The sequence below is a fragment of the Pseudogymnoascus destructans genome (genome assembly GCF_001641265.1).
Source record: "Pseudogymnoascus destructans isolate 20631-21 unplaced genomic scaffold scaffold_15, whole genome shotgun sequence".
Taxonomy (NCBI): Eukaryota; Fungi; Ascomycota; class Leotiomycetes; order Thelebolales; family Thelebolaceae; genus Pseudogymnoascus; species Pseudogymnoascus destructans.
The window spans coordinates 547,652-571,690 of NW_020167534.1; the positions used below are offsets into that span (position 1 = coordinate 547,652).

Here is a 24,039-nt window from a genome sequence, read left to right on the forward strand (position 1 = left end):
CCACTCTGTCGCGAACCGATCGCGCGCGCTGCTCTCTTGCTCCTAAGTATCCGTTGGTCGACCCCTCAATCCTTATCGCCCACCGCCCAGGCCGTGATAACCACCCACCCCTCTCCCACCCCCACATCCGCCACAACCTCGACCTCGAACATCTCCTTCCTCTCTCCCCTCCACGCTCGCCACAACTTCGACCTCGAACATCTCCTTCCTCTCTCCCCTCCACGCTCGCCACAACCTCGACCTCGAACATCTCCTTCCTCTCTCCCCTCCACGCTCACCACATCCACAACACCCAGCACATGCGACGATGAGCTACAACAGCCCCGCTCCCTCCGCGTCGGGGACCCCTCCAAAGATCCAGGCCTGCCACTACAAAACCGGCAAGACCCTCGGCGCAGGCTCCTACTCCGTCGTCAAAGAATGCGTGCACATCGACACTGGACGGTACTATGCCGCGAAGGTGATCAACAAGCGTTTAATGGCCGGTAGAGAGCACATGGTACCCCCACCCCGTCCCTCCCTCCCAACGAACCCCCCACTAACCCCCCCAGGTGCGCAACGAAATCGCAGTCCTCAAGCGCGTCTCCATGGGCCACCGCAACATCCTCACCCTCGTCGACTACTTCGAAACGCAAAACAACCTCTACCTCGTCACCGACCTCGCCCTCGGCGGCGAACTCTTTGACCGCATCTGCCGCAAGGGCAACTACTACGAATCCGACGCCGCCTCTCTGATCCTCGCCACCCTCTCCGCCGTCGCCTACCTCCACGCGCACGGCATCGTGCACCGGGACCTCAAGCCCGAGAACCTTCTCTTCCGCACCCCTGAGGACAACGCCGATTTGCTCATCGCCGATTTCGGGCTGAGTCGCATCATGGACGATGAGCACTTCCACGTCTTGACGACTACCTGCGGAACGCCGGGGTACATGGCGCCGGAGATCTTTAAGAAGGCTGGGCATGGGAAACCGGTTGATGTTTGGGCGATAGGGGTTATTACGTATTTTTTGCTCTGTGGATACACACCGTTCGACCGCGACTCCAACCTCGAGGAAATGCAAGCTATCCTCATAGCAGACTACCGCTTCGAACCCCCCGCCTTCTGGCGCGGCGTCTCCGTTTCGGCAAAGGACTTTGTCTCCCGCTGCCTCACCGTCGACCCGTCCGCGCGCCCAACCGCCCAAGAAGCACTCGCTCATCCGTTCCTGGCTGCGCGGCCGGCGGAGGAACAGGAGGGGCAGAGCGATTTGTTGCCTACTCTGCGCAAGAACTTCAACGCTAGACGGACACTACATGCTGCTATCGATACTGTACGCGCTATTAATAAGTTGAGAGAGGGCTCGGGAAATATGGATGGTGCGCGCAGCGGGGAGCCTGAGCGCGCGGCGGCTGGGTCGGCGGGGGATTCCCCCTCTGACGCGACCCCCGACTCCACGGGTGCAGGAGCGGGTCCAGGGCCGGCGTTGGCGGCGATTGCAAGGAAAGCTGCACTCCACGATTTGGGTGTGGAAACTTACCCTTCTAGAGATGCGGAGGGGGATGTGAGGATGGACTCGACGGATGAGCCGACGAGGGCGGGGGCGAGTCTGTTGACGAGACAGAGTGGACAGGGGCAGAGCGGGGCGGAGATTGAGAAGCAGGAGGAGAGGATTAGGGAGGCTAGTCGGGGGTTGTGGCAGGGGAGGTAGGGGTGTGTGTGATAGGGGAGGAGAAAAGATGAGAGGTTGGGGGGGAGGGGGGAAGTGTTAAAATGGAAGGAGGGAGGGGGGGGGAGGAATGAAAGAAATGAATATGCAAATACCCATTCTGTGGCGGAAGCGATGGATAGCTGAGTTGAAATCCGAATTGAATCGAATTGATTTGAACGAACTTCACTGAACTGGGCTGGTCGACTCTGGTATTACAATTCTCACGTCGAATCAAACAGTCACCAAGCAAGTAGTCAATCAAGTAGTGAGTGAGTAATATCTCAATTCATCCCCTCCTCTTCCCCCATCTCATCTCATCTCGGGACCAGCCAAGACTGTCTCTCCCCGCTCTTCTATACATAAAGCGAGTGTTCTATACATCCCCAGCAGCCTGTAGCGACCGTTCCATTTTACTCCCCTTCTTCCCGGCATTATTGTATGTGATTACTATCCCTTATTATCCCCCATCCCTCCCCGCAATCGATACCCGCAACTGGAATCGATGGAGTGAAAAACGCCGTTATGCATGTATGCCTCCTCCGCTTGCTCGCTGCTATGCTCTCCGTTTCTCAGACGCCGTGTGTTCGAAATAAATTGGTTGATTAAAAAGGTGGTGTTATGAAGGTTGGTAGAAGGTTTTTGTGGTGGATATAAAACTTGTAGGTTGAAGTTTTGCGTTTCGTTTGCGGGTCGTTTAGAGTGTGGAGTTGTGGTATGTAGGTTGGTAGGTTGGTAGGTTTCGTGAGTGTCGAGGTGAGGTGGTGTGGGTTGTATGTCAATCTCGAGAGAGTTCGTGACGGTAGAGTAACTGGCCCAGCAAAGACGTGCAGGCAAGGCAGCAAATCTACTACCTCACCAACACAATCTCAGCCTCACTCTCCCTATCCGTCGACTCCCTCCCCCCCAACGTCTCCCCCTCCCACAAACTGTCCCCATCATCCGGACTCGCGCTCCCACTCTCCTCGCTCCCCACCGCCCACTCATCCACCAGGAGGCGCTGCCTATACCCCAGCTCCGCAAGATCATACTCCCGCTCCCCGCCCGCCACCTCCCCGATCTCGACATAATCGTAGTCCCACCTCGTCCACTTGTCCGCCTGGCGGCGCGGTAGGAAGTTCGCGCGCGCGATGTAGAAGACCACGCCGGAAATCATGGAGCCAGCGACGAGATCGACGGCGTAGTGGTGGGAGAGGTACATGGTGGCCCACCAGAGCCATATCACGTATCCCGCGAACAGGGGCTTGAAGCGGGGGAAGCAGTATGACATGAATAAGGCTACAATAACCGCATTCCCCGCGTGCAACGACGGGAAGGCTCCAAAGACAACCGGCGCATTCGTGAAGTTCGTCGAATAAAGATCCACCCCGAACAAGGCATCAATCCTCGCCAACCCCGCAGGGGATCCGGGCATACCGTAATTCGCGGGCGCGAGACCATGGCGATTCTCGTACCAGGGCGCGGCGCAGGGGAGGAGGACCTGGATGATGACACCCGTGAGGTTGACGTAGCCAAAGGAGCGGCCGTAGATGGGCAGGGTGCCGGGGGCGGCGAAGATGAAGAAGATGACTGCGGCGACGGCGGGGCCGCCGAAGTGCACGATGCCGTAGGGGAACCACGCGAGCACGTCGAGGACGACGTGTTGGTGCGCGGAGAGGATGTTGGAGAGGTTGGCGCCGTAGAGGATGTTTTCGAGGGCGGGGAGGACGCGGACCCAGATGCCGGGGCGGGCTTCGCTGGGGATGAAGCTGGGAGGTGTTAGTTGGTGTTCGGGGGGGGATTGGGACCCGGGGGGGCTTACCGAGCGGCGAAGAAGAAGATGACCCAGGTCAGCACTGGGAGTGCCGGAATGAGGAACTGGCTCGTAATAGGAATAACCGCCGCAACGAGAGCCAGCAATATAATCCCCGCCTTAATTATCGGCGCCGACGGCGTAATAGCCGCCGAGAAGAGCAGTATTATGACAAGGAAGATGTTCTGCGCATCATGGAGGTTCCACCGGCGCTTCTGCAGCTTGTGCAGCGTGACGTACGGTGAGAAGGAGGTCTCGATGGAGGAGAGTGCTGAGGCGGGGGACTTGCGCGCGTGCAGCTTCGACCGTAATCGTCGGCGGTAGCGCCGCGGGATGGGGTTGGCGAGGATGTAGGAGGGCCACGCGAAGGGGAGCTTGGGCTTGGTGAAGGTGGGTGACGAGGACCCGGAGGAGGAGTGGACGGACATCGAGAGGGTGGTTTCCGCCCGAGCCGTTGGAAGGAGGGTTGGGGAGGTTGTTGTAGGTGTCGACGAAGATGGGTTCTTCTGGAGGTGGTTGGGCGGTGGTAGTTGTAGGAGTGTAGGAGTAGTAGGAGTAGTAGGAGTAGTAGGAGGTAGAGGAGGAGAGGTGAGGAGAGGTAGGAAAGGTAGTGAAGTGAGGTGAAGTGAGGTGAAGTGAAGTGAAGTGAAAGATCTTGGGAGATCAAAAAAGCCGAGGGAGATTAGAGGTAGGGACGGGGACGGAGATACTTTTGGGACGGTCGGTAGTAGAGTAAAAGAGTTGGTGGTGGTAGTGGTGGTGGTAGTGGTGGTGGTAGTGGTGGTGGTAGTGGTAGTGGTGGTGGTAGTGGTGGTGGTAGTGGTAGTGGTGGTGGTAGTGTAGTGGTGGTGTAGTGGTGGTGTAGTGGTGCTGGTAGTGGTGGTGGTAGTGTGCTGGTAGTGGTGGTGTAGTGGTGGTGTAGTGGTAGTGGTAGTGGTGCTGGTGCTGGTGCTGGTGCTGGTGCTACCGTAAAGTGCGGTAGTGGTAGTAACCAGACGGGTGGGTGATCTTCTGTGTTTTTCCAGGGAGGGCGCTAGTTAGTGAAATCTGAGTAGTGGGTGGAGTATCGGTACATGGTGTGGTATGGGTGTAGAGGTGAAGAAAGAAGTTACGCCCGTACCGTTCAAGTAGGACAGCGGCGGAGGAGAGACACGGAGGACGGAAGACACGGGGCGGGGGGGCGGGGGCGGGGGGCGTTCGCAGTAGATTTTCGAATCGAATAGGTATACGCGTATGGTACGTGTATGGTACTTGGTACGGTGCGTGTGGTGGGCATGGGGGACAGGGTATAGGACATGTACAGCACAGAGCTTTGCGCTCCCATGTCATGCTGTGAAGCTGTGGTAGTAGGGATTAATTCACAGTTCGCCCAGCCGGATAACAGGCAGCGTCTCCGTTCCGTAAGCCCCGTAAACCCAAACGAATAAGGGAAGCCAGCCATAAGAAGAAGAAAAGCTGGGCAAGCAAGGCAAAGAGAGAGAAAAGGGATAAAAGCGAGAAAAGGGAGAAAAGGGAGAAAAGGGAGAAAAGGGAGAAAAGGGAGAAAAGGGAGAAAAGGGAGAAAAGGGAGAAAAGGGAGAAATCCTGCACCCTCCTCCAGCGGGCCGTTGGCTTAGCGCGGGGTCGAGAACGCGTAAGCGTGGCGGTGGGATGGGCGGAGGCCAATTAGGGGTGGGGGGCGGGAGATTAGATGGTCGGTTCGTTAGATGGTCGTCGGTCGTTAGATGGTCGTCGGTCGTTAGATGGTCGTCGGTCGTCAGATGGTCCTGGGTGGTGGAGCCTGGGGGATAGCTCCGTCGCGCGTCATCTTGCTGGGAGGATTTTGCAGAGATTGGAGGAACGGAGTACGGCGTACAGTATTATGCTTTTGACATCAGGACAAGGGACAAAACAAAAGGGAAAAGGGGATGAGACAATGTGAGCACGTGAGACCGCAATTGTGAGTGGTAGTACGTAGTACTCGAGTACCGCGCCATAAGTATACGTACGGGTCTGTGCTCAAATTACAGACGCTGATCAATCACAAAGTTTAACCTTCTAACCCTTCTAACCCTTCTAACCCTTCTAACCCTCCTAGCCCCTAGCCCTCCTAGCCCTCCTAGCCCTCCTAGCCCTCCTAGCCCTCCTAGCCCCTACCTACTGTAAGTTAGCCCTCCCAACCTCCCAACCTCCCAACCCTCTCTTTTCTTTCCTCCGAGGTATCCGGACGGGCCGCATCACATCTGCCATGATCGTCACTCCTGTAGCTGTCCGTTGGTCTAGACGCTATACGAGCCCAACTATGCGTCAACATTGACAACACCAACTAGGAGAAGCCAAGTTTTTCTCAGTCATGCACGTCACACGAGGGGGTTATGCGAGTTATACCCGTTATACCCCACGCATTTTCCCGTCATGACGGAATGCCAGAGTCGACGACATACCACTTCTAACTTCTACCACTTCTACCACTTCTACCACTTCTACCACTTCTACCACTTCTACCACTTCTACCACTTCTACCACTTCTACCACTTCTACCACTTCTACCACTTCTACCACTTCTAACTTCTACCACTTCTAACTTCTACCACTTCTACCACTACCCGGTCCACCATAGAGACAGACACACCCTCGGCGCTGGAAGATACCGCAAGACGAGCGGATAGACACACAGACCTGCATCACAAAATGCACCTCATCCGAGCTCTCCGGCAGTCTCGACTCGTGATCTCAGACATCATCGGCGGTGGTACGGTACACCAACAGGACCCGCCTCGCATATCCAATGCTGTTTAGTCCTCCCGCTTGGGGGCGTGGAAGCGAGGGGATGTAAGTGCCGAGTGGTAATACGTCATGTCATGCCTCTGTGCCGCTGTCACGCATTCGGGTAGGGGCTGTATCAGAATGGCGCCATGATGATGATATTTCCAATGATATTTCCAATCTACGATAATGATGCCAGCTCGCTATCTCTCACCCCGCCGTCGTCTCTCCCACTCCCTCACAGCCCAATCACGAAATCAGTACAGTATCACAGTACAAAGGGCTCCCCACCCCGCTCCACCCCGCTCCACCACGCCTCACAACTACTCGAGTACCCTATTCTCCCTCTCCTGTGCTGTGAAAAAAAAACCCCCTGCCAAGACATGAAACGCCAAGCACAAGCCACAGCACCAACAACCCCACTACACCAAACCACCCAATCCTTCCCACAAGCCCCCAGATGTAATTTCCCATCTCCCACTGAACGTGAGGCCGGCCGCGTACGCCTGTGTCCCAGTAAGGCCAGAGCGGGCAGAGCGGGCAGAGCCCGGGATCGTCAAATATCTTTTAGAGTATAGTCACGTGGGGTGTTGTCACGTGATATACATTCTCACTTCCTCACTCACTCACCCGCTCCTATTACTGGCTCTCATAACTCCAAAGACGTCAGGTCAGGTATAAGGGGATAGTATTTAGTTACCATCTAGCATATCTATATACCCCCTTCTCCTCCCCTCTCCTCCCTTGTCTTCCCACCATCTTCCTATCTTCCGCCTCCTGTGTGTCTGTATACACACCAGAGCACAGCACCCTCAATCCCAGGTTTCACCAAGACCACTTTTGACTCCCTTCTTATACATCATCATCTCATTTCAAAAATATTCACTCCAGTCCCATCCATCCATCCTTCCTTCCCCGTCCGTTCCCCCATCCCCCCATTAACACCAAACAAACCCACACGCACTTGCATTAGCACATCCCCCCATCCACTCCTCCCTTCCCATCACCCCCATTACTACGCTTCATCACTTCACTCTTTTCTTCTTCCCCTCGCCACCCCCATTACCCCCTAAATCCAATACCTCGGCTCCTCAAAAACATGATACCTATGCCCCCTAACCCCCTCCCCCTCAAACTTCCCCGGAAACCTCCACCCCCTCTGCACTTCCCCACCCCCCACCCTCTCCCCCCCGCCCACCCCCCCTTCCCTCCCATCCACCTCCCTCCTTCTTGCCCACCAGGAATTTCCCGACTTGGATCTCCGTATCCGTAATCGTCCCCCTCGACACCCTCGCGTACCCCACCCTCCTCAAATTCTTGTAGAGGATATACTCACACCACCTATCCCAATCACTCTCATCAATATCCTTCATCCCCGACTGTTCCGAGACGTAGGTGTTGTAATTCCCCTCAAACGGCTTCGTAACCAGATACGCCAGCAGAATCGCCGGGCGGTCACTCTTCCCCATCAATTCAGCCAGGTATTCAGATTGTAATCTCCGATCCTCATCGTCCTCTTCCTGCCCACTATGAAACACAAACACATCCACCAACGTCCCATACACATCCAACGTCGCCTTAATCGCCGGCGCCAGCTCGCCCACCGGACTAGGCAGGAGGTGATGCTCACTCTCCACAATGGGAAACTTACTCAACAGCGCCGCGCCCCAAGTATGTTTATCCGGCCCTGGCCCATAATCAACATACATCCCCAGCTCCTCGGCCAGAAACTGCGTCGTATCCCTATTCCCCATGATAACGCGCTGCAGATCAGACTCCAGCAGCCCCACAACATCGAGCTCCAGATCTCGCAGCGCATCACGCATCCGGTACTCGGAGGACCACATGTCGTTGTCGAGGGAGAAGTGAACCGTCCAGATCCCCGCGGTGATGAGCTTGGAGGGGGCGTGGTAGGGCGTATAATCAAAGGTTGGGAAACGGATATACGCCACGCATAGTGCCGCGAGTTGGATGATGCCCACGAGGGAGAGGGTGTGTGCGCGTTGTCGCGGCGCCGGGGGTGTGTAGGAGGGGGGTTTCGCACCGCTGACAGGGGAGGAGATGGTGAAGACGCCGCAGCCGACGAGGAGCATTGTGGTGCTCATGACCCAATCTGTGCGTTCTCTCACTAGCGGGCCACCGGGGACGAAGGCGTAGGCGACGACCCAGACGTGGAAGAGGACGACGAAGTTGTATACCAGGAAGCCCAGTCCGAATACCGTAGCTGGGTTCCGCTTGGCCGCTGCTCCGATCATGGGGACGGAGAAGGCGAGGAGGTAGACTGTTAGGAGTAGCGCGCCGCTGTAGCCTGTCCAATCACCTCTAGCGGTAAGGACAGCCGCTCCAACACAGCCTAGACCGTAGAATGTCCAGCTACGCGCGAGGAGGGGGTAGAAGAGGCCTAGTACGAGACCACCGCACATGGCTGCGATGGTTACGGCGCCGTGGGGAGCGGCGAGGGGGCCGCGGACGGGGAAACCGGTCCAGACCCAGAGGATCATGGTGCTGGAGTCTGAGAGGAGGGAGTGCAGCGCGAAGAAGAGGCCTCCGATGCCAAAGGCGGCTAGGACAGAGGAGCCCTGTTGCTTGCGCTCAACCGGAGAGGAAGTGCCCTTATTGCCATTGCTAGTAGTGCGCAGGACGGCGAGGACAGCGAGCACGAGGCCGGTGAAGTTGTACCCCCCATTCGAGTCATGCACGATCGGCCAGATGGGATTACTAGTCTGCCACGCGAACTTGACGACGCTGTGGAGAATCAAGCCGAGTGTCCAGGCGGTGACTTTTGTTTCGAGCTGCACGGGCTGGAAGGCGGTGGTGGACCAGGTTGCGGACCAGGCGAGGCAGGAGAGGGCGACGCCGAGGCCGACGGCGAAGAGGCGGAGCTCCGGGAGCTCGAGTTTGTAGGCTACGAGCCCGGAGAGGGAGAGGAGGTGTACGAGGCGGAGGTTGCTCAGGACGAGGCGGCGGATGGTGCGGTTGGAGAGGAGGAAGGGGGTGACGGTTACCATTACGAGGATTTCGTAGCCGGAGATGCCCATGTTCCAGAGGGGGAAGTCTGGTCTTTGTTAGCTGATGAATAGTCGGCCTTTTAGGAGAACTTACACCAGACGCAGAGTCCGAGGGACGTCAGCATGGACCAGAAGACAAACTGCAGGTGTTAGTACCAGCTTCATGCAGAATGTAATATCAACTTACGCCATGGTAAACTTCCGCAGCAGCATCAATCGCGTCGCTCCAAAGGAAAGACTGGTTCAGCACTTGAACAACGGGCTTATCCTTACTAAGACACATTTTAGTAAATAGCTTCAACCCACAGACCGGGGCCAACCTACTGCATCTCGGCACCACTATCCTTCCTGAGTTGTCTGCACAGAAAACACTTTAGAACTTTGATCATGAAGACGGCATGACATGCCTTGGAAACTCGTCTATTGCTACTTGGGAAGAAGCCATTCAACGTACCCCTTGCTCGCCCCCGTGACATCTTTAATGACCACTTCAAACGCCTCAAAATCCAGCATCGTGACGGCATCAAAGGCCACATCCAACAGAACAAGAGACCATTCGAAGAAGGCGTATTTGGTATAAGCTGAGAGAAATGTCAGTATCACATGTCAAAATTTCTCAAAATCCGCAGTGTCCAAAAACCACGCCATCAACTTACCTCCTGCAAACTTGTGAACTTTATGCTGGATGAAAAAGTAAACCAGCGGCACGATCGTCGCGAAGAAGGCGCCTCCGAATATTTTCCTGTATTTGATAGTTGTTGGGTTCGGCGGGCTAAGCGCCAAGCATCCTAGCGTCCACGGGAGGGTCGCAACAAGGTATGAGATCATGAAGATGTCGTGCCAGTCGTGGTCATCGGTCGAGGTGACATATGTCCAACCGCCGCAGGTTATAGTTCGAAAGATGCCGACGATCGCCACATACTTGGCGAGCTTCTGCCCTGGGCGCGCTGTGAGTAGGTACCATAGTCCAACGAGGGCGAACCTCGGGCCTGAACCTTGTGTGTTAGCTGCGATTGTACCTGATTTTGACGGCGGAAAGCAGCGGATGGGGCGGGAGAGGCATACCTGATGTGATGGCGATGAAGAACATGAAGAACGAGCGTTCAGGGTAGCGGTCCCCGATTGTCGCAGACACAGAGGGAAACCACTCTTGTGGGTACCCATAGTGCTCGTTCTTGACAATCTTATGATAATGCAGCGAGACCCCGACGATCAATGCGCTGATAAAGGCAGCTGCGCGTTACTTGTCAGATAGAGCTCTTCTCCGATCAATCGATCGCTGGATCGGTGGATACGAGCTGTCGAGCTGCTGTGTGTTTTGTTTCGCGTGGGCTGGGCGACTCACCATAGGCTGTGAAGGTGTGAGCCCAAGTAACCCACTTCCCCGAGAACGCGAACAAGACGTCACCGTCCTTTGTCTTGGGCGCCATCTCATGCAGGAGTCAATGGAGGGTGCAAGTATGGATGGTGTTAAAGTGTTAAACCCTTTGGTAGAAACAAAACCACACAATCGCAAGCCGAGACAAACACAATGGCTGGGCTTCCCATCCGGGGTAAACAAACGAGCGTGGAGTATATGTAGAAGGAAAGATTTTGAGGTATCACGAAGGAAGAAGGAAGGGGGAATGGGCTGGCGGCGGGGGGGAGGTTAGTGCTTCTTGGTTGGCTAGGCACAAGCGAGGTGGAGGGTAATATAACCGGTCGACTTTCACCTTGGCTGTTAGTAAGGTGGTAAGAGTAAGGACACAAACAGCTCAAACGACGAGTAGGACCTGCTGTTAGCAGTAATTCGTAGTAACAGTTTGATCATAAAGCCGAGTGCTCCCGGTGGCGTCGGTGACTGTAACTTACTAGTAGCCAGCTGCTACTAGGATGGGCAGTGGCCAGTGGCGTCAGTAGTCGTGACTGGGGGCTAGGTGCTGTCTATACTGTACTGCTAGCAGCTGCTACTAGGATGGCCAGTGGCCAGTGGCGTCAGTAGTCGTGACTGAGTAGTCGTGACTGGGGGCTAGGTGCTGTCTATACTGTACTGCTAGCAGCTGCTACTGGGATGGCCAGTGGCCTGTTGGATGGGAGGAGTTAGGGGGTTTCCAGTACTCTAAGGTGCCTAAAAGTGCCTAAAAGTGCCTAAAGATGTCCAAGGTGGCCCCAACACCCGCAAACAACGCCCACCCAGTCCACTTATCCCGCTATTTGATCGCTGGGTAGTCGATGTTCCGTTCGCCGTACCAGTCTTAGTGCCTGCGGCAGAACTTCAAACATTTTATATGCCTCACCGCCCGCCCGATGTGACATTTTCGAAGGCATTTTGTCCAATAACGCTAAAGTTTAGTTGACTGCTGGATAAGATACTGCTACACTCTCTGGACAGTTGTCACAGGAGAGCCAACTCAACAACCAACCCCTCAAGACCACCGCTTCCTCACGTTCGACAATGGCGGGCGCAAGTGATAAGGTGCGCTTCTACATGGAACAGGCGGTTCCGCAGCTGCGCGAATTCGAAGAGAAGAAGATCTTCACCAAGGTGCGTACACCCAGCACAGAGCAGAGCACAGAGCGTTTCCTACCCCCAACACTCCCCCTCCTCCCCCCCTCACACCCCGCCTTTGAACCCAACTAACCATTTCTATTTTTTCCAGGACGAAATCCGCTCCCTCGTCAAAAAACGCTCCGACTTCGAACACCTCCTCCTCGCCCGCGGCTGCCCCCCCCCCACCTTCGCCCGCTACGCCGCCTGGGAAGCCAACCTCGAGCGCCTCCGCGCCTCTCGCTGCCAACGGCTGCGCATCAAGTCATCCTCCTCGCATACCGGGCAAGCGCGCGTCCTCGCCATCTTCGGGCGCGGCACGCGCAAGCACCCCGGCGACCTGGGGCTATGGATGACATACCTCGAGTACGCGCGGACCGCTGGTGCGACGAGCAAATTCAAGGTTATTCTGACGGCGGCGCTGAGGTTGCATTGTACGGTGCCCGGGCTGTGGGTGTATGCGGCGCGATGTGCGTTGGAGGAGAGTGATATGGGGGAGGCGAGGAGCTTTTTACAAAGGGGTGCGAGGTTTTGTAATCAGGGGCCAGAGATGTGGGTTCAGTACGCGAAGTTGGAGATGATTTTCCTCGCTAAGATCGCGGCGAGGAGGAGGGTGTTGGGGCTTGATGCACCGGCGGTGAAGGCCGTGGAGGCTGCGCCGGAGGAGGAGGCGCAGGGGTTAGAGGGGGATGAGATTAAATTCCCCGAATTCAAGGCGCAGAGTCTGGGGCAGAGCGCTATGGAGGGCGTCAAGGTAGACGGCGAGGCAAAACAGGACCCGATGAATACCCCCGCCCTGCAGGGCGCGATTCCCCTCGCCATCTTCGACGACGCAGCGAAGCAGGCTTTCTTCAGCGCGGAAGCGGCGCAGCATTTCTTCGACGTGTTCACCGTCTTCACGCAAGTGTCGTGCCTGCCGAAGGTTCTGCAGCATGTGCTCGACGTGATGATGGAGCGCTTCCCCACCGAGGCCGCGACGTGGGATTGCTATGTCCGTATGCCGCTTGTGGGTGTGAGTCCGTTGACGCCGGAGTTTCCGGGCGCACTTGGGGTGGCGCTGGGGAGGTTGGGGGAGGGGAAGGAGAAGGTTAGGGTTAAGGGGGCGATGGCGAAGAAGACGGCGGCGTGGGTGGAGAAGGTGTTGGCGGTGGAGGGGTTGGATGAGGGGATTAAGACGGTGTTGGAGGTTACGTTGAGGAAGCTGGAGTAGAGTGGTCTTTGAGGGGGGTGGCGATGATGTATATGCTGTATATTCCTAGCATGTGGTGTTTTGGCGTTCAGGGGGCGATATGGGAGGGTTTAGATCTTGGGGTGGATTATAACGATTAGGAATTTATATATGGGATCTGTATTTGCTAGAGACTAAGTTTCACTGTAAACCTACTACTATGGGCATATGTGATAAGGGACTCGGTCTTCCAGAGCAGGATAAGACTACAGTTAATGCCATATCCATAGAAAAGCGCAAACCAGACCTCTAAACCGGAAATCTGTGCCAAAACAGATGAAAGTAAACAAAGATTATCTGCGCAAGTTAGGGACTTCCTTGCGCTTACTTCTTTTATAGTAATCACTACAAACTTGCGCAAGGCAGGGCCTTCCTTCTCTGCGCCAAACTAATTTTATAGCAATCACCAGAACTTGCGCAAGACCGGTCTTCAGGATGGAAATTTGCGCCAAAATGGGATTATAGTAATCACTGTCAACTGGCGCAGGGTAGGGTGTTCTCTGCGCCAAACTGAGTTTATAGTAATCACCATTAACCTGACGCAGGACGAGCCCTCTAGACAGGAACTCTGCCACAAATGAATACGATGTAGACAACTTTGTAAATATGGACAAGCGCAAACCAGGCCTTCAAATTAGATATCTACGCTTAATCGCAGAATATGGGGTTGAAATACGTTTGGTAAAACGTTTAGTAACCGATTTGATTTGAGTACGTTTGTAAGAGTCATATTGTAGAATAGCGCAAAAGGGGCCTTGAGAACTAATATCTACGCCAAAACGAAGCATAAACAGAACACGGTTGACATCGTAGAAGTGCGCAGAATGGGCTATTGAATTAGAAAACTGCGCCAAATCTTGGAAGTGTTTAGTAAACGTTTATAATGCTTGTTGCCGAGCACATTGTAGGTTCGCGCCAAACTTGTTATAAAACTAGAAGTCTGCGCCCAAAACGGTATATAAATAGAACACGGTCGACATCGTAGAATTGCGCAAACTAGTCTGATGAAATTGAAATCTGCGCTATAAACTTAGAAGCGTTTAGTAAACGTTTATAGCACGTGTCGAATGCGTAATGCGATGCACATCGTAGATTAGCGCAAAACGAGTTATAAAACCAGAAATATGCGCCAAAACAGAACGCGGTCGACATCGTATATTTGCGCAGAATGGGCGGCTATAAAAATGGAAACTGCGCTAAAACAGAATGTACGCGGAATGCATTCGTAATGCATTCCTAATGCATTATGAGCTCTAGTGGAGCAGACAAGCAGGCCTTTAAAGGGGTATCAGTGCTAAAGCTGCATATGAATAGATAGCATATAGGAATGTATTTGCAGGACCAACTCAAGCCCAACGCACATCCGATCTAATGCGTGAGCTGCACGCATAGACAGAATCGTAGTTTGCCTAATATGGGCTAATGAGCTAAAAATATGAAAGGGGTAGAAACCGAACTAATAGGGGCCTGAAACGGACCCGTTACGGACCACATCATATATTTGCGCAAAACGGGCTATTAAATCGAAAATCTGCGCTAAATTAAAATCAACAGTAAATGCAACGGTATAGCAACGGTAAAAGTCAATGATGAAAGCAACGGAAGCAACGGTAAAAGCAACGGCAAGCAACGACAAAAACAGGGGGAGGAGCAAGATTAGACCGTGTTCAAACCTAGATCAAACCTTCAGAGCTATATTTGCGCAGAATAGACTACCAAACCCGAAATCTGCGCTAAAACGTAAGATTGTAATGTTGCAAAGCAAATGTTTGCGTAGAATCGAGCCCCTAACAGGAAAAGTGCGCATAAACAGCCTGGTATTCCGAACGGCTGGTATTCCGATCAACTGATCTGATCTTCTAATCAGCTGGTGTTCTAGGTAAATTAGCGTTTTAAGCTGACGGATGGGGCAGAGAAGATTAAGAGACTAATAGATCAAGAGATGAACAGATTAAGAGATGAACGAATCAGAAGATGAACGAATTAGAAGATGAACGAATCGGAGGATTAACAGATCAAGAGATAAAGCTATACAAGACCGTAGAACCGACCATGAGAGATATAGAATCCAGGCTAACGATTGTAAAGTTGATGAGCATAATATTCACGCAAAGCAGAGCAGCTAACTAGAAAATTGCGCAAAACTAGCTGGATGTAAGATTGAACAAGCGCAAAATGGAGCCACTTAAGGAGAAAATGCGTAAAAACAGGTTGGCTTGCCGGGTACCTGGTTATAGCCTAGACATAGCCTAGACATAGCCTGGATATATAGCCTAGCGATGTTTCAAATAGGCTGGCGCTTTGAGAAGACAGGTGTTTTCCTAATGTTTTGACCGGACTGTGGTTTTGCTGGACTGGGGTTTGAAAGACTGGAGTTCTCCTAGTATTGTACTGGGGTTTGCTTGGACTGTTGTTTTGAACAGACTGGCGTTTGAAGATTGGTGCTATCCTGGTGTTTCCCTGGTGCTTTCCTAGAGTTTTGACCATACCATCGTTTTGGGCTGACTATCGCTATGGGCCAGCCGGCCTTTTCCTGGTATTTGACTAGATTCAACCAGTCTGTCATTCTGAGCAGACCAAGGAAACTAGAACCGTTGTTGGGCCTGGTTGACACCGTTGAAACAGGTTATACCCAGCGTGCTCACCTGAACAAATATTCAACCCCTGAGCCTCCATCCAAACCCATGAGCTCTCACATCTCACCATCCCCACAATCACAATCACAAGCACACACCGACAACAAAGACAAGACATATTCCGAACCAAATCCTCATAGATATTTACGTAAAGCTCATAAGCTCATAAACTACGTACCAGCAAGCTGGACCATATCTTTATCCCCACCCCCACAAATCAAAACGCCATTCCCATGCCCACACTTTAAATTTCTTATCATCCCCCACCACATCTATTTCGCCACCGCAGCACTCAGCACCTGCGTCCTGAAGAAGCCACCCTTAGTCCTCTCAATGACCTGCTGATACACGCTGCTCGGTGGGTGATTCATAACAACCGTGCCCTCCTTGTAGTCGATCTTCGCATCAACACGGGTATCACGGATGAGGTTAACGATCCACTTCTCGCCCTCGTCTTGGTCGAGCCCCAGACGCGCCGAGAGATCCTTGATATCAATACGCTGGTGAATCTTGCAGTAGCTCTCGGAGATAAGGTGGCGCGCCGCTTCGACAAACGCGTCAGACGCAGCGACGAGGAAGAAGTCCCCGCGGAGCACCTCCTCGGCCTCGATGAGCTTGCGTTGCGCCTCCTCAAAGTCAAAGTCCACGTACAGCGCCTTGATGAAGTCGGTCACCGGGTCGCTGTACTCGTACGTCTCCTGCTTGACGATGCGGATGATGTCCTTGAGCTGCTTTTGGTACTGGCCCGTGTTGCGCGTGCGGCTGCGGTTGGTGATGACCGCTGCGGCGAGATAGCGGAGGATCCATGGGCAGGCGGTCTGGATGGTGTTGATGAATGGCGCAGAGAAGAAGAGGTCACAGATGGTGTCGCGCGCGGGCTCGTAGTTGAAGAAGGGGAAGAGCGCCCAGTGGATCAACCACGCGCGGTGGTTGAGCTGTGCGAGTGGGTTGGCGAACAGCTTGGTGTCGATGGAGTCCTTGACTTTCGTGACTTCCTCCATCGCGGACTCCCAGTTGGTTGTCAGGATTTCGGATGCGAGCTTTCCCCAGGTGGCGGCGGAGACCTTGGCCTCGTCGGTGGAGAGGACACGGAACTGGTAGAGCAGCTCGGCGGCGGCACCGTAGTTACCGCAGCTGTACTGGAAGTTGCCGAAGTCGTAAAGCACCTCGACCATCTCGGGGGTGACCTATTATTCACGCGTTAGCAAACCCGTCTCGTCGACAAAAAAAAAACCTGTCGTGGGGTCAAAACATACCTCATGCTCCTTCTTCAAGTACTCCAAGTTAGCCACCTTATCCGCCCTCAAATTCGTAATAACATCCTCCCTCCCCAACAAATCCGTAATCGCCGCCGACTCCTGCTCAAACTGATCCAGCCTCTCCAGCACCGCCTGCCTCTTCGCGCCAAACTCCTTCGGCGGCTCCGCCACATCGTTGATCTCGGTATACAAGCTCGCCACGTAATCCGTCATGTTCGTCGTCTTCAACAACTCGTACTTCGCCCGCGTGATCTCCTGGCTATCCTCCTCATCCTCCTGCTGCTCGGCGACGAACTGGAGGAGGGGGAAAATAAGATGGCGGTCCAGATGCGTGATCATCTTGGGGAGGAGGTTGTTCTCCTCGCTGATCTGCTCCGCTGTCTTGGCTGGCACAGGCGCGCTCGCTGTGTCCGCCATGATTGCGGGTTTTGCGAGTTTCTTGACGGGGTAGTGGTTGGTAGAGACCTTGGCCGGGGGAGGGTGTCGTCGTGCGTGGGGTGAGGTGGATGGGAAAGATTGTGTGCGCCAAGACTTTGCGGATTAAGCGTGGTTCCGAAAAATTAACGCTAAGCCTTTTCGGGTGCAGCGTCGCGAAATGCAACTACGGAAAGTTGAGCGAGCGAGCTGGAGATAGTTGGGAGAAGGGTGAATAACGCAGCGAGCAGCAACAGTCACTCATTTTTTGGTATTCACAATGGCACTCGCATCCCTCCGCCCAGCGGCATACATGTCCTTCCTCCGCCCCCTCGCCCTCCCCCGCGCCGCAACCCTCACGCGCTTCCTCTCCACCAGCCCTGCTGTCCAATCCACCACCGAAGCCACGACCACGACCTCCTCGCCCACAACCTCCTCCCAGAGCCTCGAGTACCGCGTCTCGCGCACGCCCTCCGCCCAGCTCCCCATCTACCTGCTCGCCAAGCGCGGCGGGAACCTGAAGCAGACGAGGGTGAAGAAGATTGAGGGGAATATTGCGCAGTTTAGGGAGGATCTGAAGGTGGCGTTGGGGATTGAGGAGGATAGAGAGATTCAGGTGAATCATTTGACGAGGCATATTATTGTTAAAGTATGTTTTGGATGCTTTCTCCTGGCGGAATGGGAGAGGGAAGGGGGGCCAAGGGGTGGTTTGAATTAGATGGTTTGGGACATGGCTAACATTGTGAATAGGGACACCGCAAACCCGAGGTTGCTAAGTTTTTGGAAGAACACAAGTTTTAGGAGAAGGACATAGCGAGGAGGGAGCGCGGGAGTGAGAGAGTGAGAGGAGGAAGAACTGTATTACAAAAAATGGAGTGCATATTATAGAGCCACCATCACGAGCAGTTTACCAGCGCTAGATATGTATAAAAAAGCCAAGGAAAAGAGACGTCCCCCTCTCCTCACCGAAATGTGTTCCCGGCAAAATCAGTCCAACCAAGTGGATAATCTCTCCGGGATAGGCGGCAGCAGCAATGAGTGCTAAAGATGGCTATATCCGTCCCACCATTCAAATCTCAAACAAAGCTGACGGTAACCCCAAATGGAAGGAAGGCGCAAACCGCAAGCACATCACATTCCTATGACAGACAGAAATCTACTGCCTGTGCTACTAACCCTACCTTCGACGCCACCTCTCGAGAGGCGAGAAGATAGCAACAACGATAACAGCACCCCAGCAACAAGAAACCAGCACAGACAACAGCACTCCAACGACAAGAACCCCCCCCACAGCCTCTCCCTACCCATGACCACTCTTCAGCCGCCCGTCACACATCAAAAAGGCACTTCGCCATTTGAGCACTATGATGAAGAGTTCCCATATTGTGGACGAAAGGGTGATCGATCGACGGCTTGCTGACGGTCTGTGAGACGAGCTCTCACTGACTCCTTGTTATAGAGTTGGTTTGGTTATTCCCAACGTCGCGCTGTGGGACTTGGGTTATAAAGCCGTTCACCAATTAAAGATCGGAAGCAGCATCTCAAGCATAGGAGACAATAATTCGTCAAAACCCTCTTCATTCACAAACATCTATTTACAACACCCACCCCCCGATCCGCCCCAAAAACACCTCCCTTCCATACAATTGTACAAAAAAAAGTAACACAAAGATATCCCAAGCCACAAAAACGAAGTTATGCATCCGTTTCTTTCTCCTCCATTCTCGGTTGCTGTTGATTGTTGTTATTGTTGTTATTGTTGTCAAAAAAGCGGTTGTTGCATTCGCATGCTAAAGCTTTCGCACAAGATATTTCGAATTTCGCTCTCGAAAATGATAAAGAAACGCCCAAACCCCTTGTCTGCGTGCAGGAGGTGATGTTCATGCGTCTATACACAAACTGCATAGAAACAGCTGCTCTCTCCTTCCCATTAAGGACCCCTTTCCTACATATCCAACCCAGCATACGCACAAAGCCCCCTAATAACCTCCTTCCTCGGCTGAGTCGGCGGCTTCAACATCAGCGCCCCCAGCAAATTCTCCTGCCTAATCATCCCCTCCGCCATCCCCCTCATCCCCATATCTCCCCCCTCACTATCCCTCGCCTTCTCAAACAACCTCCGCAGGACCGTAATCCCACTAAGCATAATATGCAACAGCGCCTCATCATCAGCATTCCTCGCCGCAACCTGGCCCCCCCTCGCAGCCGGCACGCTAGACGGCGGCTCAGTGGAGAGGACAGTGATCAAGCGTAACAGGCTCTGCGCGAACCCATCTTCAGACGTAAGCCAGGACCTCGCGATGGGGACTTCCGGGCCGGGAACGAGACCGGAGATAATCTCCGCCGCGAGCATACCCTGCATCAGATGCGGTTTCCTCGCGTCCACAACAGCCATCATCCCCCCGTGTCCCGAATCATGTTTATGCCCCGGTATAGGCGAGATAGCCAGCGCAAAGGATTTAGTAAGGAGCTCGTAGGGCGGGGAGGACGTGACGTCCGAGGCGAAGATATTCTTATAAAACGTCCGATTTGGTTCGTCCCTCGCGAGGAGCTTGGCCCAGCTATCCACTGCGGGGGCGAGGTAGCGGTGGATGGCCGGGTCGTAGGGGGAGAAGATGACTTTATCCGAGCCTGGGTTGACGGGGGGTGGGCAGGGCGAGAAGGCGAGGAGGAAGTGGAGGAGGCAGAGGGCTTGTTCTTTGCCGGGGATCTCGACTGCTTGGGCGAGGTTGGAGAAGAAGATGATGAGGTCCTTCATCAGGTCTAGTGTGTTGGAGTGGGTGCGGAGGAGCATGTTGCGGGTGCCGAGGTAGCGGACGACGGTGCATAGGAATGTTATGACGAGTTTGTCGGCAAGTAGAGGGTGGTTGGTCTCGTAGAAGGAGAGGTTCCGCAGGATGGTCGTGATGCAGATTAAACGCTCCACGGAACGATCCAGTTCATACTCCACGGTTCCGAAGAGAGGGATGTCTTGTAATCCTTCTCGCTCAAGTCGGCAGCCACGAGCAACGTCTTCGTAAGAGCTGATGAGCATAACATCAGACACCTCAGCAGCATTCTCTGCAAGCAACTCGACTTGTTCCTCGGCACAGTCGACGATACTCTCGACAAGATCTCCACAAGCCCTCAGGTCAAGCTGAACCCTCGGTTCCACCGAGACAGTCACGAGCGTATCCAGAGCCAGGCGAACTTCAGAGTGAATCCCAGATTGCAAACTCATCGTCAGGGCATGAATATCAATAACACCCAATTCGGGGACACTAGGCACATTCGGTCTCAGATTAACCAAATCAATGCACAGATTCTCCAGCGCCTCAGGATTTACACCTCCCCAAGTAGTCAGCGGGCGCATCCTCGGCTCATACGCTGACAATTTCGGCTTCTTCTCTTCGATTTGAATCTCGTGAGTAGACTGAAGCGTCATGCTGCCAGGTTTGCTCAGCGACGTTGGAGACGATACCGCGAACGGCGTGCCGTTTTGCATCGGCGTGCCCTCGTTACTCCGCGACATGGCTCGCGCGTGTGCTTGTGCGTTATGCTGCGATTGGTTTGGCATCTGCGGCGTCGAGAAGCCATCTACAGCCACTTGTTGTCCCTGTGGAGGCATCTGTTTGACGGGTGTCTGGAGGGCCTGTTGCTGCATTCCCATAGGCGGCGACTGTTGACCCATATGCTGCTGCTGAGGTTGTCGGGTCATAAATTGCTGCTGCTGCTGTTGCTGTTGCTGAGCCATCTGACTTTGCATACTAAGTTGCATCGTCGGAGACATCTGAGGCTGACCAGCCATGTTGGCATTTTGTTGCATCATGGCTTTCTGGCGCTGCTGAGAGGCAAACGCGTCCTCAAACATCATAAGATTCCTCTCATAATGTCCCTTGATCTGTGCGGGCGCGCTTGGCATTTGCAGCGGATTGAACTGCAGAGTTTGGGCTACCTGTGGCCACAAACCTTGATGGTGAACCTTCCTGTACCCTCCATACTTGGTGACGGCCATGTATAGCATGACAAGGTTGATTGTCCTATCACCAACAATCGGGTTCACGTCGAGAGGCTGACCCTTCGATTGCATGAACTGCGAAAGGTTTCGCATGAACTGCTCAGGATTATTCGGTCGAGGCACAGCCGATTGTTGAGGCCGCATCCCTTGGGGAAACTGGCCATTAGGGCCGCCTGGCATTTGTGGCTTCACCATCGCGTTGGGATTCTGCGGCATATTCTGCATCCACGCCGCTTGTTGTTGAGCATTCATCAGACCCCGCGAATTGAGCTGCTGCTGCAATTGCATCTGATAAATCATTTTATTCTGTTGTTCCATCTGCGCCTGTGCCTGTTGTGGTTGTTGGGGCTGTTGTTGATACATTTGAGGCGGTTGCATCTGTGGTTGTTGATGCATCTGTTGCATTTGGGGTGTTTGCATCGCCCCTTGCTGAGGTGGAGGCGCGTTCCGCCCCTGCGGCGGCGTGAACGGCTGATTATACCCTGGGCCAAAGCCAGGGTTTTGCGCGTATTGCGCCTGTGCTTGGGGAGTTTCGACGCGATTCGTGTGATCCGAGTGTGATGGCGAAGGCGCAAACTGCTGCACGGCAGGGGAGAAGGGGTGAGGAGACGCGGTGGACACCCTCTGCGGAACAGCGCCAGGTCGAAGCTGATTACCCATCACGGGCGATGGGCTAGCATCGGCTGAGCCATTGTGTTGGAGATGTGCATACGGCGTCGGCTGAGGCGCATGTTGGGTCGCCTCCCTGGGATTTCCGTTGAAGCCAGGGTAGCTTAGTTGTGGCGTTTGCGACCGCGACTCGGGCAGCATACCGGGAGCCTGACGCGGCGACGTCCCCAGGCTGTCTTCCCTCGGTCGCGGTCGCTTTGATGGTACTACAGGATTCGTTTGATAGACGGGGCTGTTGAAGGATGGGGACGCATTTCGCATGCCGCCATTCTGCATTCGCTGGATCTGTTGATTCTGGAACTGCGACGGGTCGACGAAGTTCCCAGTCGGCGTGCCCATGAACGCGCTGGGGTCGAGCATGTTCGCGCCCATATTGGGGTCGTTGAGGTGGTTGAAGGCCGCGCCATTGTGATTGTGGAGGGCAGCGGCGTCGTTCATCCAGGAGCTCATATTCGTGACGCCGGATGGCTACCCATCTGCGAGAGAGCACGCTGTCAGCAATTGATCGCAAGACATGGGCATGAGTCCATTGAGCCTATGCGAAACCAAAAATAGATGGGAACGGTTGTTGTGGTTGGTGTCGGGATGAAAGTAACGCGACGCGGTAGTTTGGAGTGTCAGAGGCTTGGGCTCTCAGCAGGATTGGCCGCAGCGAATATTGCCAGCAGAACGGCAACCACGACTGGAATACAAAGACTCTAAGGGCCAAATGTCACGAGACAAATGGAAAACGATGGTATGGAACGATGGAAAAGGGGAAAAGGGAAGATGGAGGGTCTTACCAGGCAGGCGCGTGTTGTTCGGTGGTTTACAGTGGACTTGAGCTTCCAGGTTGTTCTGTTCCTCCGGCGGTCGATTGCGAAAGGTGCGACTAGTTACAGAGTAGCCCCGCTTACCCGGATTGGGGATGGTGTGTAAATAGGCGAGCTTTTGAGAAATTGGCTGGTACCCGTGACTGTGAGACGGTGAGACTGCGAGACTGTGAGCCTTTTTTTTTTTTTCTTCTAGAACACAGCAGGATTAGCCATCTCCCAATAATCAATAAAAGCGAATAATAAATCAATAAACCCAGCAAAGTGTAAATAACAAAAATTGACATGGGTATTTCCAGAATGCGATTAATCTAAATTCGGACAGAAAAAAAAGGTGGGTGCGACCAACAAGGCGGGATGTGGAAGCTTGTTCATGGTTCAGGTCGGGGGGAACGGGCGGCAATTCGTCGTCTGTTGTGATGACCACGCCAGGCTCCAGGCTGGACGGCAGCACTGCACGGCTGCACGCTCCACGGCTGCTCCATGTGCCATCGGTGAGAGGATGATCCAGGCTGAGGAAGGGAAAGAAGGGAAAGAAGGGAAAGAAGGGAAAGAAGGGAAAGAAGGGAAAGAAGGGAAAGAAGGGAAAGAAGGGAAAGAAGGGAAAGAAGGGAAAGAAGGGAAAGAAGATCTCGTACCTTGAATGGTGGAATGACAATTACTGTATTAGGCGTATTAGGCTGGCAGGCAGGGTAGGGTGTATGTACTGAGTGTAGAGGTGGTTTCTACAGCAAATGCTAATAAGAGACCGGCGCCGCCCTTTGATTCAATATGTTCAATATGACGTTGGTAGCCGGTGGTTGGACGCTGGAACAACCAACGCAACGGAGGATGAGGAGGGGAGGGGAGGGGAGGGGAGGGGAGGGGAGGGGAGGGGAGGAAGGTGCGTGGGGACGATAAAGACGGGGCAAGAGCGTGCTGTGCCACGAGAGAAAGGCGGCGGGTGGTAGGAGGCGGCAGGTGGTAGGAGGCGGCAGGTGGTAGGAGGCGGCAGGTGGTAGGAGGCGGCAGGTGGTAGGAGGCGGCAGGTGGTAGGAGGCGTGGTAGGAGGCGGCGGGATGGCTGTGGGAGGTCGGTGACAGGTTTGGAAGCGAACGCGGTTCCTGGCTAGTAGAGTAGGTGTGTAGCAAAAGGCTATGAAGCCCAGTCACGGGCATCAGAGCAGTCACGGGCATCAGAGTCCCAAACCCCAACTCGGCCCGTGATTTCCTCATCTGCGACTTGCCGTTGGTTCCCTGTATCTTGTTAATCGATGAGGAAAATGTGT

The 24,039-nt window shown here is 54.1% G+C and overlaps 7 protein-coding genes across 7 annotated transcripts; 3 read left to right on the plus strand and 4 right to left on the minus strand.

Annotated features, from left to right (window-relative positions):
• Positions 1–128: 128 nt before the first annotated feature.
• VC83_04688 (uncharacterized protein) lies at positions 129–1,723 on the plus strand. Its single transcript, XM_024468317.1, has 2 exons — positions 129–499; positions 552–1,723. The coding sequence occupies exons 1-2, from the start codon at positions 308–310 to the stop codon at positions 1,686–1,688; spliced, it is 1,329 nt and encodes a 442-aa protein (XP_024322848.1). The 5' UTR covers positions 129–307; the 3' UTR covers positions 1,689–1,723.
• Positions 1,724–1,943: 220 nt separating this feature from the next.
• Positions 1,944–3,905, minus strand: IPC1 (Aureobasidin resistance protein Aur1; the record flags this gene model as incomplete). The annotated part of the gene is made up of 2 exons (XM_024468318.1): positions 1,944–3,433; positions 3,487–3,905. 2 exons carry the CDS (start codon positions 3,903–3,905, stop codon positions 2,536–2,538), a joined length of 1,317 nt encoding a protein of 438 aa, XP_024322847.1. The 3' UTR covers positions 1,944–2,535.
• A 3,447-nt stretch (positions 3,906–7,352) lies between these two features.
• On the minus strand, positions 7,353–11,181 carry VC83_04690 (uncharacterized protein; the record flags this gene model as incomplete). Its single annotated transcript, XM_024468319.1, has 8 exons — positions 10,576–11,181; positions 10,296–10,463; positions 9,887–10,219; positions 9,685–9,811; positions 9,555–9,587; positions 9,418–9,502; positions 9,325–9,370; positions 7,353–9,277 (listed from the first exon to the last, which is right to left on the minus strand). Exons 1-8 carry the CDS (start codon positions 10,658–10,660, stop codon positions 7,353–7,355), a joined length of 2,802 nt encoding a protein of 933 aa, XP_024322649.1. The 5' UTR covers positions 10,661–11,181.
• Positions 11,182–11,400: 219 nt separating this feature from the next.
• Positions 11,401–13,167, plus strand: UTP6 (U3 snoRNP protein). The gene is made up of 2 exons (XM_024468320.1): positions 11,401–11,754; positions 11,870–13,167. The coding sequence occupies exons 1-2, from the start codon at positions 11,665–11,667 to the stop codon at positions 12,965–12,967; spliced, it is 1,188 nt and encodes a 395-aa protein (XP_024322650.1). The 5' UTR covers positions 11,401–11,664; the 3' UTR covers positions 12,968–13,167.
• Positions 13,168–15,165: 1,998 nt separating this feature from the next.
• Positions 15,166–17,366, minus strand: INT6 (eukaryotic translation initiation factor 3 subunit E). Its single transcript, XM_024468321.1, has 2 exons — positions 16,878–17,366; positions 15,166–16,808 (listed from the first exon to the last, which is right to left on the minus strand). Exons 1-2 carry the CDS (start codon positions 17,295–17,297, stop codon positions 15,894–15,896), a joined length of 1,335 nt encoding a protein of 444 aa, XP_024322651.1. The 5' UTR covers positions 17,298–17,366; the 3' UTR covers positions 15,166–15,893.
• A 208-nt stretch (positions 17,367–17,574) lies between these two features.
• VC83_04693 (uncharacterized protein) lies at positions 17,575–18,095 on the plus strand (the record flags this gene model as incomplete). The annotated part of the gene is made up of 2 exons (XM_024468322.1): positions 17,575–17,943; positions 18,045–18,095. The coding sequence occupies 2 exons, from the start codon at positions 17,575–17,577 to the stop codon at positions 18,093–18,095; spliced, it is 420 nt and encodes a 139-aa protein (XP_024322652.1).
• Positions 18,096–18,924: 829 nt separating this feature from the next.
• VC83_04694 (uncharacterized protein) lies at positions 18,925–23,623 on the minus strand. The gene is made up of 3 exons (XM_024468323.1): positions 23,411–23,623; positions 22,743–22,964; positions 18,925–22,436 (listed from the first exon to the last, which is right to left on the minus strand). The coding sequence occupies exon 3, from the start codon at positions 22,408–22,410 to the stop codon at positions 19,240–19,242; it is 3,171 nt and encodes a 1,056-aa protein (XP_024322645.1). The 5' UTR covers positions 22,411–22,436; positions 22,743–22,964; positions 23,411–23,623; the 3' UTR covers positions 18,925–19,239.
• Between the last annotated feature and the right edge of the window lie 416 nt (positions 23,624–24,039).

What these genes read in the sequence shown, in the direction of transcription:
- VC83_04688 (XM_024468317.1), top strand. Translation starts at nt 308, where the DNA reads ATGAGCTACAACAGCCCCGCTCCCTCCGCGTCGGGGACCCCTCCAAAG. An exon ending in TGGCCGGTAGAGAGCACATG is followed by an intron (nt 500 to 551) that starts GTACCCCCACCC and finishes TAACCCCCCCAG; the next exon opens with GTGCGCAACGAAATCGCAGT.
- UTP6 (XM_024468320.1), top strand. Translation starts at nt 11,665, where the DNA reads ATGGCGGGCGCAAGTGATAAGGTGCGCTTCTACATGGAACAGGCGGTT. An exon ending in AGAAGAAGATCTTCACCAAG is followed by an intron (nt 11,755 to 11,869) that starts GTGCGTACACCC and finishes TATTTTTTCCAG; the next exon opens with GACGAAATCCGCTCCCTCGT.
- INT6 (XM_024468321.1), bottom strand. Translation starts at nt 17,297, where the DNA reads ATGGCGGACACAGCGAGCGCGCCTGTGCCAGCCAAGACAGCGGAGCAG. An exon ending in ACTTGAAGAAGGAGCATGAG is followed by an intron (nt 16,809 to 16,877) that starts GTATGTTTTGAC and finishes CGTGAATAATAG; the next exon opens with GTCACCCCCGAGATGGTCGA.
- VC83_04694 (XM_024468323.1), bottom strand. Translation starts at nt 22,410, where the DNA reads ATGAGCTCCTGGATGAACGACGCCGCTGCCCTCCACAATCACAATGGC.